The sequence below is a fragment of the Scleropages formosus genome, chromosome 2 (genome assembly GCF_900964775.1).
Source record: "Scleropages formosus chromosome 2, fSclFor1.1, whole genome shotgun sequence".
NCBI classification, from domain to species: Eukaryota; Metazoa; Chordata; class Actinopteri; order Osteoglossiformes; family Osteoglossidae; genus Scleropages; species Scleropages formosus.
In genome coordinates, this window is record NC_041807.1 from 32,762,601 (window position 1) to 32,776,886 (window position 14,286).

At 51.2% G+C, this 14,286-nt stretch overlaps 1 protein-coding gene across 1 annotated transcript; it reads left to right on the plus strand.

The window, feature by feature from the left end:
* Positions 1–11,474: 11,474 nt before the first annotated feature.
* On the plus strand, positions 11,475–13,852 carry sox18 (SRY-box transcription factor 18). Its single transcript, XM_018737635.2, has 2 exons — positions 11,475–12,068; positions 12,463–13,852. The coding sequence occupies exons 1-2, from the start codon at positions 11,714–11,716 to the stop codon at positions 13,404–13,406; spliced, it is 1,299 nt and encodes a 432-aa protein (XP_018593151.2). The 5' UTR covers positions 11,475–11,713; the 3' UTR covers positions 13,407–13,852.
* The last annotated feature ends 434 nt before the right edge of the window (positions 13,853–14,286 follow it).

Below are 14,286 nucleotides of genomic sequence, written 5' to 3' on the forward strand. Positions count from 1 at the left end.
TTCTCCTCAGATACATGAATTCAAGTAGGAAGAATAAAACAAAGTGTGTATATATATATATATATACACACACAGTGTATGTATTATATATATTACATGTACGTTTTTTGATTTCTCCCTGCAATGACACACAAATAGTTCCAAACACAAGCATACAGTTGTCAAAGGTACAGTTAGTATGTTATGTTCCTCCTTCTATGAGAACTTTTTACTGCTGTACGTGTAATAAGTATAACAATGTATAGATACAATATGAATAGCTTGATGGTATAGTTATGTCTCCATTCACTTTGAATGGAGCTATTGGACTATTTTTAAGTCTTTAATTGTGAGATTTGTGAGTTCATATAAGTGTGAATAACTCTGCATAGATGTTTTAAATAATTGAACTTTGCGGGATCTTTGCAGTTTTTGATGTGAAGAGAACTTAAGAACTGAACTGCGTTTTTTCTGGGTGCTCAGCCGCACTCGCTGCAGAGAAATAAATCTGTGTTCGCAGAGAAAACTGCACTCACTTTTGGGAGAGACATGAATAATATGAAAGTAATTTTACATTCTTGAGGAAAATGATCCAATTGCTCATGTTTCTGCCAAAGCTTTGTCCACTTTACAAATGTACATAAGCTGCCAACATGTGCTCCTCGTTGGCAGGTTAAGTACATATGTTGGTACTTTATCTGCGTTTGAGCAGTGTACATTTTCTGTGTTGGTGGCATAAGGAATTCAGTCCAGCTCCTCGGGCAAGGATGAGCATGAATTTTCCCGGTCACCGCTGACATTTTGAAATTCCATCTGACATTTCATCTTGCAAACATTCACCGGTGTCAAAACACATATCTGTAGTTCTGCTTTTGCCGAGATCTAACTCATGTGAGCCAAATGCTCAGTTCTCAGATACATGAATCCGAGTAGGAAGAATTTCTTTTTATAAAAAAAAACTTGTTTTCACCTGTGAGTGCCATGATGGCCTAGCAGGTAGTGCCGGTGCCTCACAGCTCCTGGGCTGCAGGTTTGCGTTCGGGTTCAAATGTGGATCGCTGTGTGTAGAACTTGCATGGGTTTCCTCTGGCTGCCCTGGTTTCCTCCCACAGTCACGAAGCATGTAGGCCTACGTCAGATTGCTGTCTCCAAATTGCTCTCAGAATGTGGCTACCCTGTGGTAGACTGGCGTACCTGCATCACTTTCTTAACCTTCTATTACTGGGATAGACTCTGGACCTCCCTGAGGTTGCCCTGGAAGAAGACACACAGACTGAAGCCACTTGTCCCAAGTGGGGTCCCAGTGAACCAGAGCCTAATCCAGCAGCACAGGGCATAAGGTTGGAGGGAGAGGGAACACACCCAGGATGGGCTGCCAGTCCATTGCAAAGCACTTTAAGCAGGACTCGAACCCCAGATCCACCAGAGAGCAGGCATAGCGCAAACCTGCTGTGCCATCACGCCCCCCACTCTGGAAAAACAGTTAATCATAATGGATGCACGTACACTCCTGCGTCCGTGGTGCGGATGTGCGTTTATGGATGCCTGAATGCGCTGTTACAAATTTAGCGAATTTGTCTGCTATGGCCTCCTGCTGCCAAATATGACCACATTTATTGATCCGCAAACAACGGGATCAGTACACATGCGAGCAGCGTTGCCACAGGAACAGGCGTGTCATGTGTCTGTGGCTCATCGTACAGAACAACGGTGCGGTCGCTCGCTTTGAACGGCCCTGCGCGGGGCTGACATGTTTCGCTGTATTTATTAGATATGTGCTTTTGTGTGCCTTGAAAGGCTTATTCACAGGGAAGCCATGGAAATGTGCTCAGAAAATGTGTTTGACAGATATAGACTTGGCCAGTAATGAATAAAAGAAGACTGTACAACATCCAAGATTATTTCAAAACAATGAAGCATTATCTTGCCGCTGTCAAGGGTCTTCTCTGTCTGAAAAAGTACATGTTCTAAATTTTAAACACATGTAGCGATGCGCATAAAACACTTTTTCGGGGACATAAATACGCTCCAAGTGAGCAGGGAAGACTTGCCATTATTTATTTCTGTTGTACTTCAACACAAAAAGAGTTTGTTAAATTATTAACCTTTTGAACAGCTTACGGTATTTTCCTTAATTCCTCCGCTGAACGCAGCGGTTAAAGGGCTGTGCGCGTGACCCAAGACGCAACCTGCCGTTGTACTATTAAACACATGACACAACCAGAATTATTTCTACTAAATTGTTTGGATTTAAAAATGCCTGGTCTGGTGATGTGTAAAACGTAAGGTGTTTATTCTCATTTTTTACATTTCTGAACCGCTTGTCCCATACGGGGTTGCGGGAAACCAGAGCCTAACCCGGCAACACAGGGCGTAAGGCCGGAGGGGGAGGGGACACACCCAGGACGGGATGCCAATCCGCTGCAAGGCACTCCAAGCGGGACTCGAACCCCAGACCCACCAGAGAGCAGGACCCGGTTCAACCCGCTGCACCACCCTTCTCTTTTTTATCCTTGCTAAATTTAAGTGATCCTCGAGGTGGCGTAGCAGTTGAGCCAGCACTTTTCATCGCTCTGAATTCTCGCATGTTTCTCGAGCCCCTTAGACATTAAGTGGAAGGGCACAGGTTCAAACCCCTCCTCCAGCTGCAGCACCTCCATTCAAGATACACACACACATTTTCAGAACCGCTTGTCCCATACGGGGTCACAGGGAACCGGAGCCTAACCCGATAACACAGGGCATAAGGCCGGAGGGGGAGGGGACACACCCAGGACGGGACGCCAGTCCGTCGCAAGGCACCCCAAGCAGGATTCGAACCCCAGACCCACTGGAGAGCAGAACTTGGTCCAACCCACCCCGCCACCGCACCCCCTCTCCATTCAAGATACTTAACCCTAATTACTCCAGTAAAAATTATCCAGCTGTATAAATGGGTAAATAGCTGTATAGCACAGTATAATTTCCAGCTGCATAGATTTACATTTACATTTTTTCATTTAGCAGATGCTTTTCTCATTGGGTTTGGCTGGGTCCTGCTCTCTGGCGGGTCTGGGGTTCAAGTCCTGCTTCGGGTGCCTTGTGATGGACTGGCATCGTGTGCCGGGTGTGTCTCCTCCCCGTCCAGCTTTGTGCCTTGTGTTGCCGGGTTAGGCTCCGGTTTGCCGCGACCCCCTGCCTGGGACAAGCGGTTTCAGACTCTGTGTGCGTCTTTTCCCCGATGCAACATACATCTCACGGAAAATACAACATGTGCATTACATCAGCACAAAGATGGGTAACGGTGCAAATTGTTTTTGATAAAAGCATCAACTAAAGAGCAGAATGCCAACAAGAGCAGAATGGATCTATAGGAGGAGTCCAGTGCCGGCTGCCCCAGGGCACAGACCCTACTAGAGCCTCAGCTGGACCTGAACACATGTGGGGAAGCGAGCGGCGTGCGACGCGCTGTCACATCGAGCGCCCTGCGCTCCTCGGGACAAAGGGGCAGCGTCTCTCATAACGTGTGAAAACAAAGGGAATTCTTTCAGCGTGAATGAGATCATTATTTTCCTGTTTAGTATTTATCAGGCCAAAGCAGTGACATGACATCATCATCCTGTCCAGTTTTCACCTTCGAAGTGCGCGGCGATTTCGCTGCTAACGCTGCGGTACAGGAGCAGTACCGCGGTGCACCCTTCCACCACCCTCAGCTCACACAGAAGCACACACACACACACACACACACACACACACACACAGTCATCAACCCCGTAAGTCCAGCACAGCCCCCCCCCATTTCCCACCCACTCCCAGTTGCATGTCCTTGACCTGCTCCGCTCGGGCATTAGAGCACTTCCCTTTGGCCCGCGACAGCCAGGCTGGGGAAGGTGGCCTGATGCGGTCCCACTGTGGGAAGGCACGGGCGGCTGAAATCTCACACAGCATTCTTCCCATTTAACACTTCCTACACTGCCTGCTCCCCATCAGATAGATGGCGGGGGAGGAGGGGGAGGTGGACCAAACAAGAGGTACAATCCAGGGGGGACCCGCAGAAGAATAGGAGAGCGACGCTAAACACAAAGCTTGAGCGTTTCCGCCATCTCACGGCACTGGAAGAGACTCTGGGGTGATATTAATGTTTGTTTTTGGCTACTGCACCTTGATCTACCTTCAGGACGTTCTCTCTCTGCATGCTTTTCAGCAGCTTGCTTTTCAGATGAGCACTTTTTGTTTGCGGTGTTAACTAGGGAAGAAGGTGGTTTAGTGGGCAGAGCCGCTGCTTTCGGACTTCCAGGACCCAGGTCTGAATCCCACCGTTGATCATTTGCATTTACATTCATTTATTCTGCGATGATCCTCTCAGAAAACAATACCGCAGTGCACTACACCAACGGAAGGAAAGATCGGGATGCAGGCGTATGGCTTACGAATATAGTAAATTTGTTGCATGCCATGGTATAAATCAGGATGCTTCATAAAAGAAGCATATGGAGTTGTGTTTTTGTGACACGGGTACCATTGTACATGTTTTATGGAGCACTTGGAGATCAGGGGAGAAGTGAGTGCGAAAGAGACCCTTCTTGAATGTTGGGAGAGATTCAGCAGTTCCGAGTGAGAGAGGGAGGTCATTGCGCCAAATCGAAGCCAGAACATAAACCGTTATGAGAAGTTTAATTAATATTTTAAGCCACGTTGACGAAAAGCATCGGCCCACGTAGCTGTGTGTTCCGCGCCCAGGTGTAAATAGTCCGCTGATGGAAACCAGGATGAAGCCAAAGACAGTCCTCCACATGTCACGGAGTGCTGTGTCAACGCAGGAAATGTGATGCTCATCATTATTTCGGGCTGCCGATGGCTCATCTCCTCCAAGGCTCCAAGGGGCGATGGGTTCCACCGGTCCACCTCTGGAGTCACCACTGCAGCGCACTGCCGCCTCACCAATAACCGCGTGGGCGTGGCTACGAGGCCGGCCGACGTGCAGCCGCTCTGATCTCATAGATTAGAAAAAGGGGCAAAAAAAAGCGAAAAGCGCCTCCAGGAGGAACAATGAGGCCCCCCTCCCTCAAACAGCACAATTCCCAGAAACCCTCCAGGTCCCGCGCCGCCACCCTCCCAGGGGAGACGTATGCCCGTCTGCTTGTCTGCTCAGCGGGGGGTGGCCGGTGGCCGACCCGAGGAGCAAACCCCCACCCTGCCCCTCACGCCCAGGCCTAACGGCTCCTCTGTGAGCCGCTCCCCCCCCCAACACTCACACACACACACACACACACACACACACACACACACACACACACACGCATACACACCCAGCCAGTTGTGCACAATCAGCACCTCTGTGGTGCCCCTCAACACCCACTGTCCCCTGCACCGGGAGCGCCTGGGATCCAGACCTTACTAAGTAAACCTTGAGGTCATGGTGGAACATAACAGCGAGGTCCCTGTGAGATGGTAGTAAATGTTAAACGCTCTATATTTAAATCTAATTGTTGTTGTGGAGACTATAGGAAACAACACTGTGTTTTCCTCCTCGGCGCTGCAGTCAGGCCCTTTCGCACAGATCGTAGTTAAACACCCCCCACCCCCACCCCCCACCTCCATGTATTTAACATTTTCCAAATAGTTGTGCAAACCACAAAATAGTTTCCCCACTTTTGTGGTGAATGGCATACTGGAGACTCTCCCTTTCTAAGACGGCCGCTGGTGGATTTAGGATCGCGCTCTACTGTAAAGCTGCACTCTTTTATTATGGGGGCTGACAATTACAGCACTGACACCGCTATGGTTAAGGAGGAATTATCTGATTGTAACATTTTGTAACTCTCCGCTCAACTGTGTTATTGCATTAGGCGCAGAGATTTCAGATCAAAGTTTCTAATAAGAACAACTGTAAAAAAAAAAAAAAAAAAAAAAAATCCCAAAACATAAACCGCAAGAAAAATGCGTAATGGCAATCGCAGAAATCACACTTACGTCTGGATGAGACGCGTTGGAGTTACGCCACGCGGCACCGTGGTGGTGTATCAGCATTCTCCTGCAGGCTTTGTCTTCTCGAAACCTTTTGTCCCGCAGCAGCTTTTGCCCTTGCATGTGAAAGCGAAAAATGCTCCCCTGGAACAAAAGAAAACGCAAAGCAAAATAACAACAGCACCCGTCGGGCCATCGTGTGCATGCGACGCTCCTCCAGCCTCCCCGCCGCTGATAAAGCAGCACTGGACGCAGACAAAGGTCGCAGCACGTAGCGCTCCCGTCGTCCCTCTGGGATTTGTTATCTGCCCTGTGGGATCTGGGGCCGCGCAGGCGTGCGTCCAGGCCGATAGCATTGAGTCGAGGGTCGGCCTCGGGAATCACCGCATCTGATTTATGTTCCCACAGCAAAATAACAAAAGGCCTCGGTTATCTTCCATCCACTGTTAACTCGAAATTAAACAATCGCAGTCCTTTTTGAGGGTAAATTCTCACATCTGTTTTGAAAAGCATCCGATGGTGAAAAGAGATTTGCTCCACAAATATACGTAGGCGTACAAATTGCGAGTTTGCTGTAAAGCCTCCCGTCGGAATAATATTTTTTCTAATGATTTTTTTCAATTTTTTTTGTTCTTTTTTTTTTTAACAAATACTCATACAAATGTAAATTATTGCAAGCCAGCGTAGAAATCACTGATGGCTTTTCCAAATTACACAGCAGCTTTTCACTAGCTCTCTGTCTTCACAGCGTTGCGCAAGGCAAGGGCTTCACCAAACGAGCAAGTGAACTCAAGATATGTTTGTGTGTTGTTTTCATCGCTCGGAATTCGCGCGTGTTTCTCGAGCCCCTTGGATGTCGTTACAGTATTTGCCCAAAGAGCATAAAATACTCTTGGGCAGTAATTCTTCCAGGATACAGTATCCGAAAGTGCTTGTTTACAAGCACAGTTTACAGCAAAGATCGTTATTCTTGGAAGATCACGGTCCATCGAATAGCCTGCTGTAATTTTCTGGAAAACAGTCAGGGCTGAGAGAGCGGAGGGAAAAGGAGAAATTACTCCGTTTCAATGTCGATGCACGAGCCCTGTCCAAAAGGCAAGAGGGATGGGAATGAAGAGGCTGGGAGCAGCTCGCGTACCCTAGCACATCACGTAAGCTGGTGGACCCGTGTCCAGAGAGGATGAGCCCTGCTGTTGTACCCTAGAGATGCACTTGACCTGAATTTCTACAGTCAAGAACATGTAGGTGTTCAAATCTCCGTATACTCAGATCCTGATCCTTTTCTCCTGTGTGCCACACAGTGATTATTAACTAGTATTTATCCGACACCTCTGTCCAAGGCAACTTACGGTGTTCGATGCACCGCACTCAATTCCCCACGATCATTCGCTCTTCTGCGTAGCAGGGCAGCACAACGCACACACTACAGGCAGTTCAGGGCCTTCACTCCACCTGAAACACATTTTCGCACTGTGGGGCAAACCCACACAAACACAGGGAAAACACGCAGATGTCACACAGGCTGAGTTGGATTTGAACCCAAGTTTAAACCTACAGCCCAGAAGCTGAGACGCAGCAGAACTACCTGCTCCGCCACCGTTTTTTGGGAGAAATACTCCCTGAACATCAGTAATAATTATTGTTACGATAAATCTGGACAGCCACTAGAGTGGTAGTTACAATCACCCCTCCACAGCTGGAGGTTATGTGTTCAAATCCTGCTCCTGCTGATATACCCTTGATCGAGGTGTCAAGAACTAAATTGGTACAGTAGAAATTTCCCAGCCGTTTAAAGAGATAAAGAATGTTGGAGCTGATCGTTGAGGTGGCACAGCAAGCGATGCTGTTCGACCGAGGGTTCGAGGGCTCTATCCCAGCTCAGGCTGCGTAGAGTTTGCACGGTCTCCCTGCGTTAACGCGGCTTTCCTCTGGGTGCTCTGGTTTCCACCCACAGTCTAAAGACTCGTGTGTCAGGTGACTTGATTTCCCCACTGTGCGTGAGTGTACGCGCGTGTGTAAAACAGTGCGCTACATTGCTTTGGTGTATTTGTGAGGGACCGACTAGGTACTGTACCGCACGTAGTGCTGAAAGCCAACCTTCGGCGAAAAGGAATCTTCACCGAACGTTGCTTTGGGAAAAAGCATCTGCTAAATTAATAAATGTGAATTATTGCAGGGTTTCTGAAAGATGCGAAAACAGTTTTCTAGTGCTGCGAAACACAGAAAAGGTCATTAAAAAGTCAGTGAGTGCTTGGAAAGCATTTATTTAAACATTTCAGACACACATTAATGGGAGGGAAGCCTTTCATTCGACGTGCACTTAATTTTCCCATGCAATAACTTATTTTAATGGCTTTTGTTCGGCAGAGCGGCGCAGCGCCTCTCAGACACCTTCCCCACACAGCGTCGCTGCGAAGTGTGTGACGGTGGTAACGCCGGGGACGCGCGGCAGAGCGCCTAAAGACCGTTGAAACGGCTCATTTTTAATCAGGTCCGACCCTCAGACGCACCGCTTAGTTTTTGCTGAGAGAATTAAAGAATGAGCCAAGCTGGGCAGAGCCAACAAACATGCAATAAGAACGGAGAGGCTCCGCGGTTTGCGGGTGAAAACCGTGGTACCGGGTACTCGGTGTTTACTCTGCGCGCGTATTTCTGTGGGAAGGTGGGGGAGAAGGGAGTGCGGTCGGGGCGGTGGGATTCCCAAGACCAGCGTCTCATCCGTCACCCCGCGCCCCTCCTCGGACGACTCCAAAATAGCCTTGTGTGTGAACGTGACCTCTCCCTCCCCCTGTGCGTGTGTGTGTGTGTGTGTGTGTGTGTGCGTGTGTGTGCGTGCGTGCGTGCGTGTGTGTCTCCATCTCTCCCAGTCAGCATGTCTCAGTGTGTGTTCTCTTCCTCACAAAGAAAAGAAAAGAGCGAAGCAAAGTTCTTCACAGCCACCGAGTCTGGCTCTGAGGCCAAATTTCCGCTGTGGTGTAGGTGTGGTGCCCCGGCTCCGGCAGCGTGAGAGAGCGAGCGACTCGGGGGTGGACAGACACACAGGGAGAGGGCTATGGAGACAGCGGTAGAGAGGGGGTGCTGCTCCGCTCGCCGGGCGCCCTGCCAGCCCCCTCCGACGACGCCAGCCCTGGCACGGTGTCCTCTGGTGGGTGGGTGGGTGTGTCTGAGGTTGGAAGAACCCCCCCCTCCCCCCCCCCCCACTGCCACGCTCTGTCCAGCTTTCCCTGCAGCCGATCTTATCAGGTCCAGCCACTGCAGGCAGCAGGAACATCCCTGTCTTCCTGTGCTGTGTGTGTGGCGGAGGGTGGGGACGGGGATGGGGGTTAAGGTGGTGGTGGGGGGGGGGGGGGTGCAGTGCGGCGAGAACACGGGGCTCCCAAGAAAATGAACGGGCGGGCGACGCTCACACTTTTCCCACTTTCCCTGCAGCTGCGTCGCCACCGTTGCACCACCCTTTCCAGTAAAGTTGCACACCGCCTGGGTGTGTTTTCTGCCTCCCTGTCATACAAACGCACTGAGAAAGCGCACACGTAAATACAAACGTACAAACACATAGCAGCTGCTCAGAGTAGCTGAACCCGCACACTGGGGCAGGCGGCGAAAGCGATCGTACTCCGGCACCAGTAGCGCATGGGCTCTTATCCCCTCGTTCCACTCCCCTTTGGTCCCAATGGAAGTTGAACCCTTGTCAAATACAAGGACCGACGTATTCCATTTACCCTGACGCTGAAAGTCGCCAGCCGGCATCCGCCAAATAAAGAATAACGGTAATAATAATAATATTAAAAGGCCATGTCTTCTAGTAGAGATGTTCTCACACTATTGGTGTCCATAATCTAGCATCACGAGCAAATCAGAAACAATGCCCCTATCGTGTGGGGGTGCGGTGGCGCAGTGGGTCGGACCAGGTGGGTCTGGGGTTCGAGTCCCGCTTGGGGTCCCTTGTGGCGGACCGGCGTCCCGTCCTGGGTGTGTCCCCTCCCCCTCTGGCCTTACGCCCTGTGTTGCCGGGTTAGGTTCCAATTCCCCGTGACCCCGTATGGGACAAGTGGTTCAGAAAATGTGTGTGTGTGTCCCTATTGTAATACAGCCAGCTAAGAAATAAAGATTATTATGACTTCGAATAAACATCTATTCAGATGTCGGATTTGCACACGTTTACTGCGAGGGAAAGGCTGCAGCGGAGACTCGCGTTTGGAACACGCGGGTGTTCTTCAGGCCGCTTCTGGTAAGCGGGCCCGCCCTTGGAGCAGACCCCTTTTGGGGCCGGCTCTGCCAGACGAGCGGGCCCCGCGGGCCGGCCCTGGACCCGCTCAGCTGCCCTTTTATATTTGCAGGTTGGCTCTATCGAAGCGCCGCGTCCTGTGCAGAAAGAAGGGATCACGTGCGGGTTAAACGCTCTTGCCGGTAAGGCAGCACGCGGTAAAGGAAGGCCATTCACCAACTGCTTCCGTTCGAATTTTGTTTCGGGGCGCATCCTTTTTCGGCGTATATTTAGCGCTCGGAGGAGCCAGCGAGTCGTCGGCACTGCTGCGCGCTGCAGCGGATGAGAGAGGCTGTGTGTCATGGCGCTCTCTAAATAGTTACAGTACCACACTCTGGACTCCGCCAGTAATGAAGAGCAGGCCCAGATATTGTTTGAATGTCCGTCCTTTGGGCTTTTTCTCCCCTCTCAGAGTAGAACTGAAGGGATCCCATTATTTTCTGGAAGGACTCTTTGTCCCAAACGTGGCCGCGGGCCATCTTGAAGGACGTCCGAGATGCAGCGGTCGCGCCTCCCCGTGCGCCGCTGAAGCGACCTAACGCATTTTACTTCTCTCCCACATAAAAGATGGGGAATGGCGTTAAATTAACATGATAGTCGGCGGTGTGAAATCATGTCGAGTCTTTCGGGGACCAAAAAAATGTTACGCGCAAATACCGGGGTGGACACGTTGGACTTGCACAAGCACCATGATGGCCACGTACCCCCGCCCCCTTCTTATTACTCCTGTGATGATTATAATCTAGACGGATTGACACCTGCGATTGTTCAGCTTGTATCCTGTGCAACATAATCGAAAAGCTTGAATTTATGAAAAGGGGTTATTGTTCGGTTACCAAAAAGTTCTTCGAGTAGTAAAGCTGGTACTCGTGGTGATCAGCAATTAGACCGACCCAAAGTCCAGGTTCGGCCAGCGTGTCGTGATATTCAAAGTGTCGGTGCCTCGTAATGAGTCGAGAAATGCCACGTCCTTACTGCGCGTGGTTGTGTTTCTCGTCAAAGCGCGATAATCGATACTGCCGAGGTCGCGGTCCCTCGGACGAGGACCCCGGCCGGAGCGCGGATCGACTCGATGAGCCCAGCTCGCGGGCGCTCCGCTGGTGTGCTGGGAAACAATGGCCCTCTCGGATTACACCTCTCAGCTGGAGCCGAGGGGGTGCGATGGGGGGCTCCTCCCCCTGCTCTCCCGAAGGCCGCCCCTCCCTCTTGGCCGGCGCCTGATTGGTGCAGGCTTCGTATATTTACACCATGAGTTTATCAAGCCTCGCCACAATTTTCAAAACTCCGGAATAAAAAAAGTTCAGGAGGCAAGCCTTTTGACAGCAGCGCCGGAGAGGGAATCTGCAGCTTGGGATCTTGCTTCTTCGGCCGTTTCTTCCGAGGTGCCCGGGGTCAAGCCGCTCGCATTCTCCTGCTTCGACTTTGTCTTTTACATTTTTTTTTTTTTTTGCCCTTTCTCGAGAAAAGCAAGACTCACAAACGTCACCTAAGAGCAGCTGACAAACCCGAGGTTTTCTTGCTGGAATGAATATATCTGAGTCTAGTTACTGCAGAGAGGAGAGTTCTCAGCCCAGGGGCGAGTGTTCATGGGTCACTAGCCCCAGCCCCGGCGCTGACCGCGGGCTGGGCTTCCACCAGACCCTCGCAGGACACTCGGGACACGCGGTGGGAGCGGGGCTCGGGGTGGAGGGCCGCGGCGCCGGCCCCGATTCCAGCCAGCTGGGAGCTTCGATCCTGGGCAGCGCCGAGGGCAAGAGCAGCCCGGAGTGCCGCATCCGCAGGCCCATGAATGCCTTCATGGTGTGGGCTAAAGATGAGCGCAAGCGCCTGGCACTGCAGAACCCCGACCTGCACAACGCCGTCCTCAGCAAGATGCTGGGTAAGATGCCGCTCCGGGTCGCCGCGCCGTCTTCTCGTGTCGAGCCAAGGACCGGTCGAGCGCCGCTTCTTCCGGCTCGCTTTCTTTCCGACGCGTCCGCGTGCCCGTCGGCTTGCCGAGCCTTCGAAAGCCTCCGTGTAAATTATATTTACGAACCATCGACTGGCCTGCAGCAGCGTGTCGCCGGTCATGGTGCATCGAGGGCCAACGTCCCTCCCGGTGCTCTTGATGGGATGAGCTTCTAAAGCTCTGCGTCTCTTGTGTGAGGCACACATTAACATGCGAACAGCTAACGTGTAGCAGCTGAAGGCAGCTCTCCAATATACGTAGTTCACCGGAAAGTGATGTGGGGTCGGGCTTCAGAGAAGTAATTCGGTGTGTCTCCGGTTTGCAGGCCAGTCCTGGAAGGCGCTGAGCACGCCGGAGAAGCGGCCCTTCGTGGAGGAGGCAGAGCGCCTGCGGCTCCAGCACCTCCAGGACCACCCCAACTACAAGTACCGGCCCAGGAGGAAAAAGCAGGCCAAGAAGATGAAGCGCATGGAGCCGGGCCTCCAGCTGCCCGGAGACGCCTACGGTCGGCCGAGCCACCCGGGCCACCCGGGCCACCCGGTGCACCACCACCGCCTGCTCCCGGCTCTCGGCCACTTCCACGACCGGCCTCAGGGACCCTCCGAGTTCGAGAGCTACGGTCTGCCCACGCCCGAGATGTCCCCTTTGGACGTGCTGGACGAAGGAGGAGACTCCGTCTTCTTTCCTCCGCACATGCAGGAGGACCTCAGCCTGGCTCCGTGGATTAACTATCACCACCAGCACCATCACCACCAAGGCCACGGGCACGCCCACCTGCACAGCCAGGGCCACGGGCACCCGCATCAGGGTCAGAAGGCACCGCTGGAGCCCCGCCCAGAGAAGTGCCACGTCCTGGGGGCCGTAAATGGCCAATATGCCCAGAACCACGCCGGTCTGACTGAGGGCAGAAAGGCTCCGCAGCCCCCTGGCGGTTTATACTACGGCCAGCTGTACACCGGCAGCCAGCAGACTGCCTTCACATCCCACCTAGGCCAGCTGTCCCCTCCGCCCGAGTCCTCCAGCGCGCCCCACGTCCCCAGCCTGGACTCCGCAGAGCCGCTGGGCCCCTCTTCCGAGTTCTGGACGGAAGTGGATCGTAACGAGTTCGACCAGTACCTGAACATGAGTCGGACTCGCCTGGAGGGCTACAGCACCGCCATGTCTAAGCTGGCGGGAAGACACACATCCTGTGAGGAGAGCAGCCCCCTGATATCCGCCCTGTCGGACGCCAGCAGCGCCGTCTACTACAGTACCTGCATCACAGGCTGATCCGTCCTCTGGAGCGGACGACAGAACACGTCCCGGACATTCCTGCGCACTTGCCCGCTCGTCCGTCTCCTCCCGATACCGAGGTCGAGTACGGGGGACGCTTCCTTCTGCGTACTGCAGCCTTCTCGTCTACACCTTCAATGAATGAGTGTGTGTGTGTGTGTGTGTGTGTGTGTGTGTGTGTGTGTGTGTGTGTGTGTGTGTGTTTGTCAGTGACACTTCCACACACCTGTAGTTTGAAATCTGCGCTAAGGACAAACCATTGTAGAATTTTTACATTTCATAACATTTCTTGGAAAACACACTGTCATGAGTATTTCATGTGCTTATCAGTCACCAGATTCCATGTTCCTCTGTTTTACACGAAACGTTTGACATCGAGTACTGTCTCCACACAACAGGAATGTGAAGGGTTTTTTTGTGAATGTAAATTTATCAGAAAAAAATACAAATTCCTTTTTCTTAGCCCAAATAGATTTGGCTGCATAAGGACATGGGACAATAAGCAAATTTCAAGAAAAAAAAATTAAATTTCTCTATATAAGAAAATGAAACAGTGCCTTTGTTAACAATTCCTCGACCAAAACTTAACTTCAGCATAAGCTCTCTTTCGTTTAAATAATAAAAAAAAAAAACTGAAAATGCACAGTTGTGAATACAGGGAAATTATATCATTTTGCTAATGAGAATTTGTTCATAAGAATTATTATCTGTACTTCTAAATCATTTCTCTTTTATTCCAAGAAGAAATCTTTATATCAAGAACTCCTTTAGCAATTTTACAAAATAAAATTTTTCATTACAGTCTTTGGTGTTTGAATTGATATTATTGTAATGTGGCGAAGAGATGGATAAAAGGTGCCGATAATTAAAGTTGAAA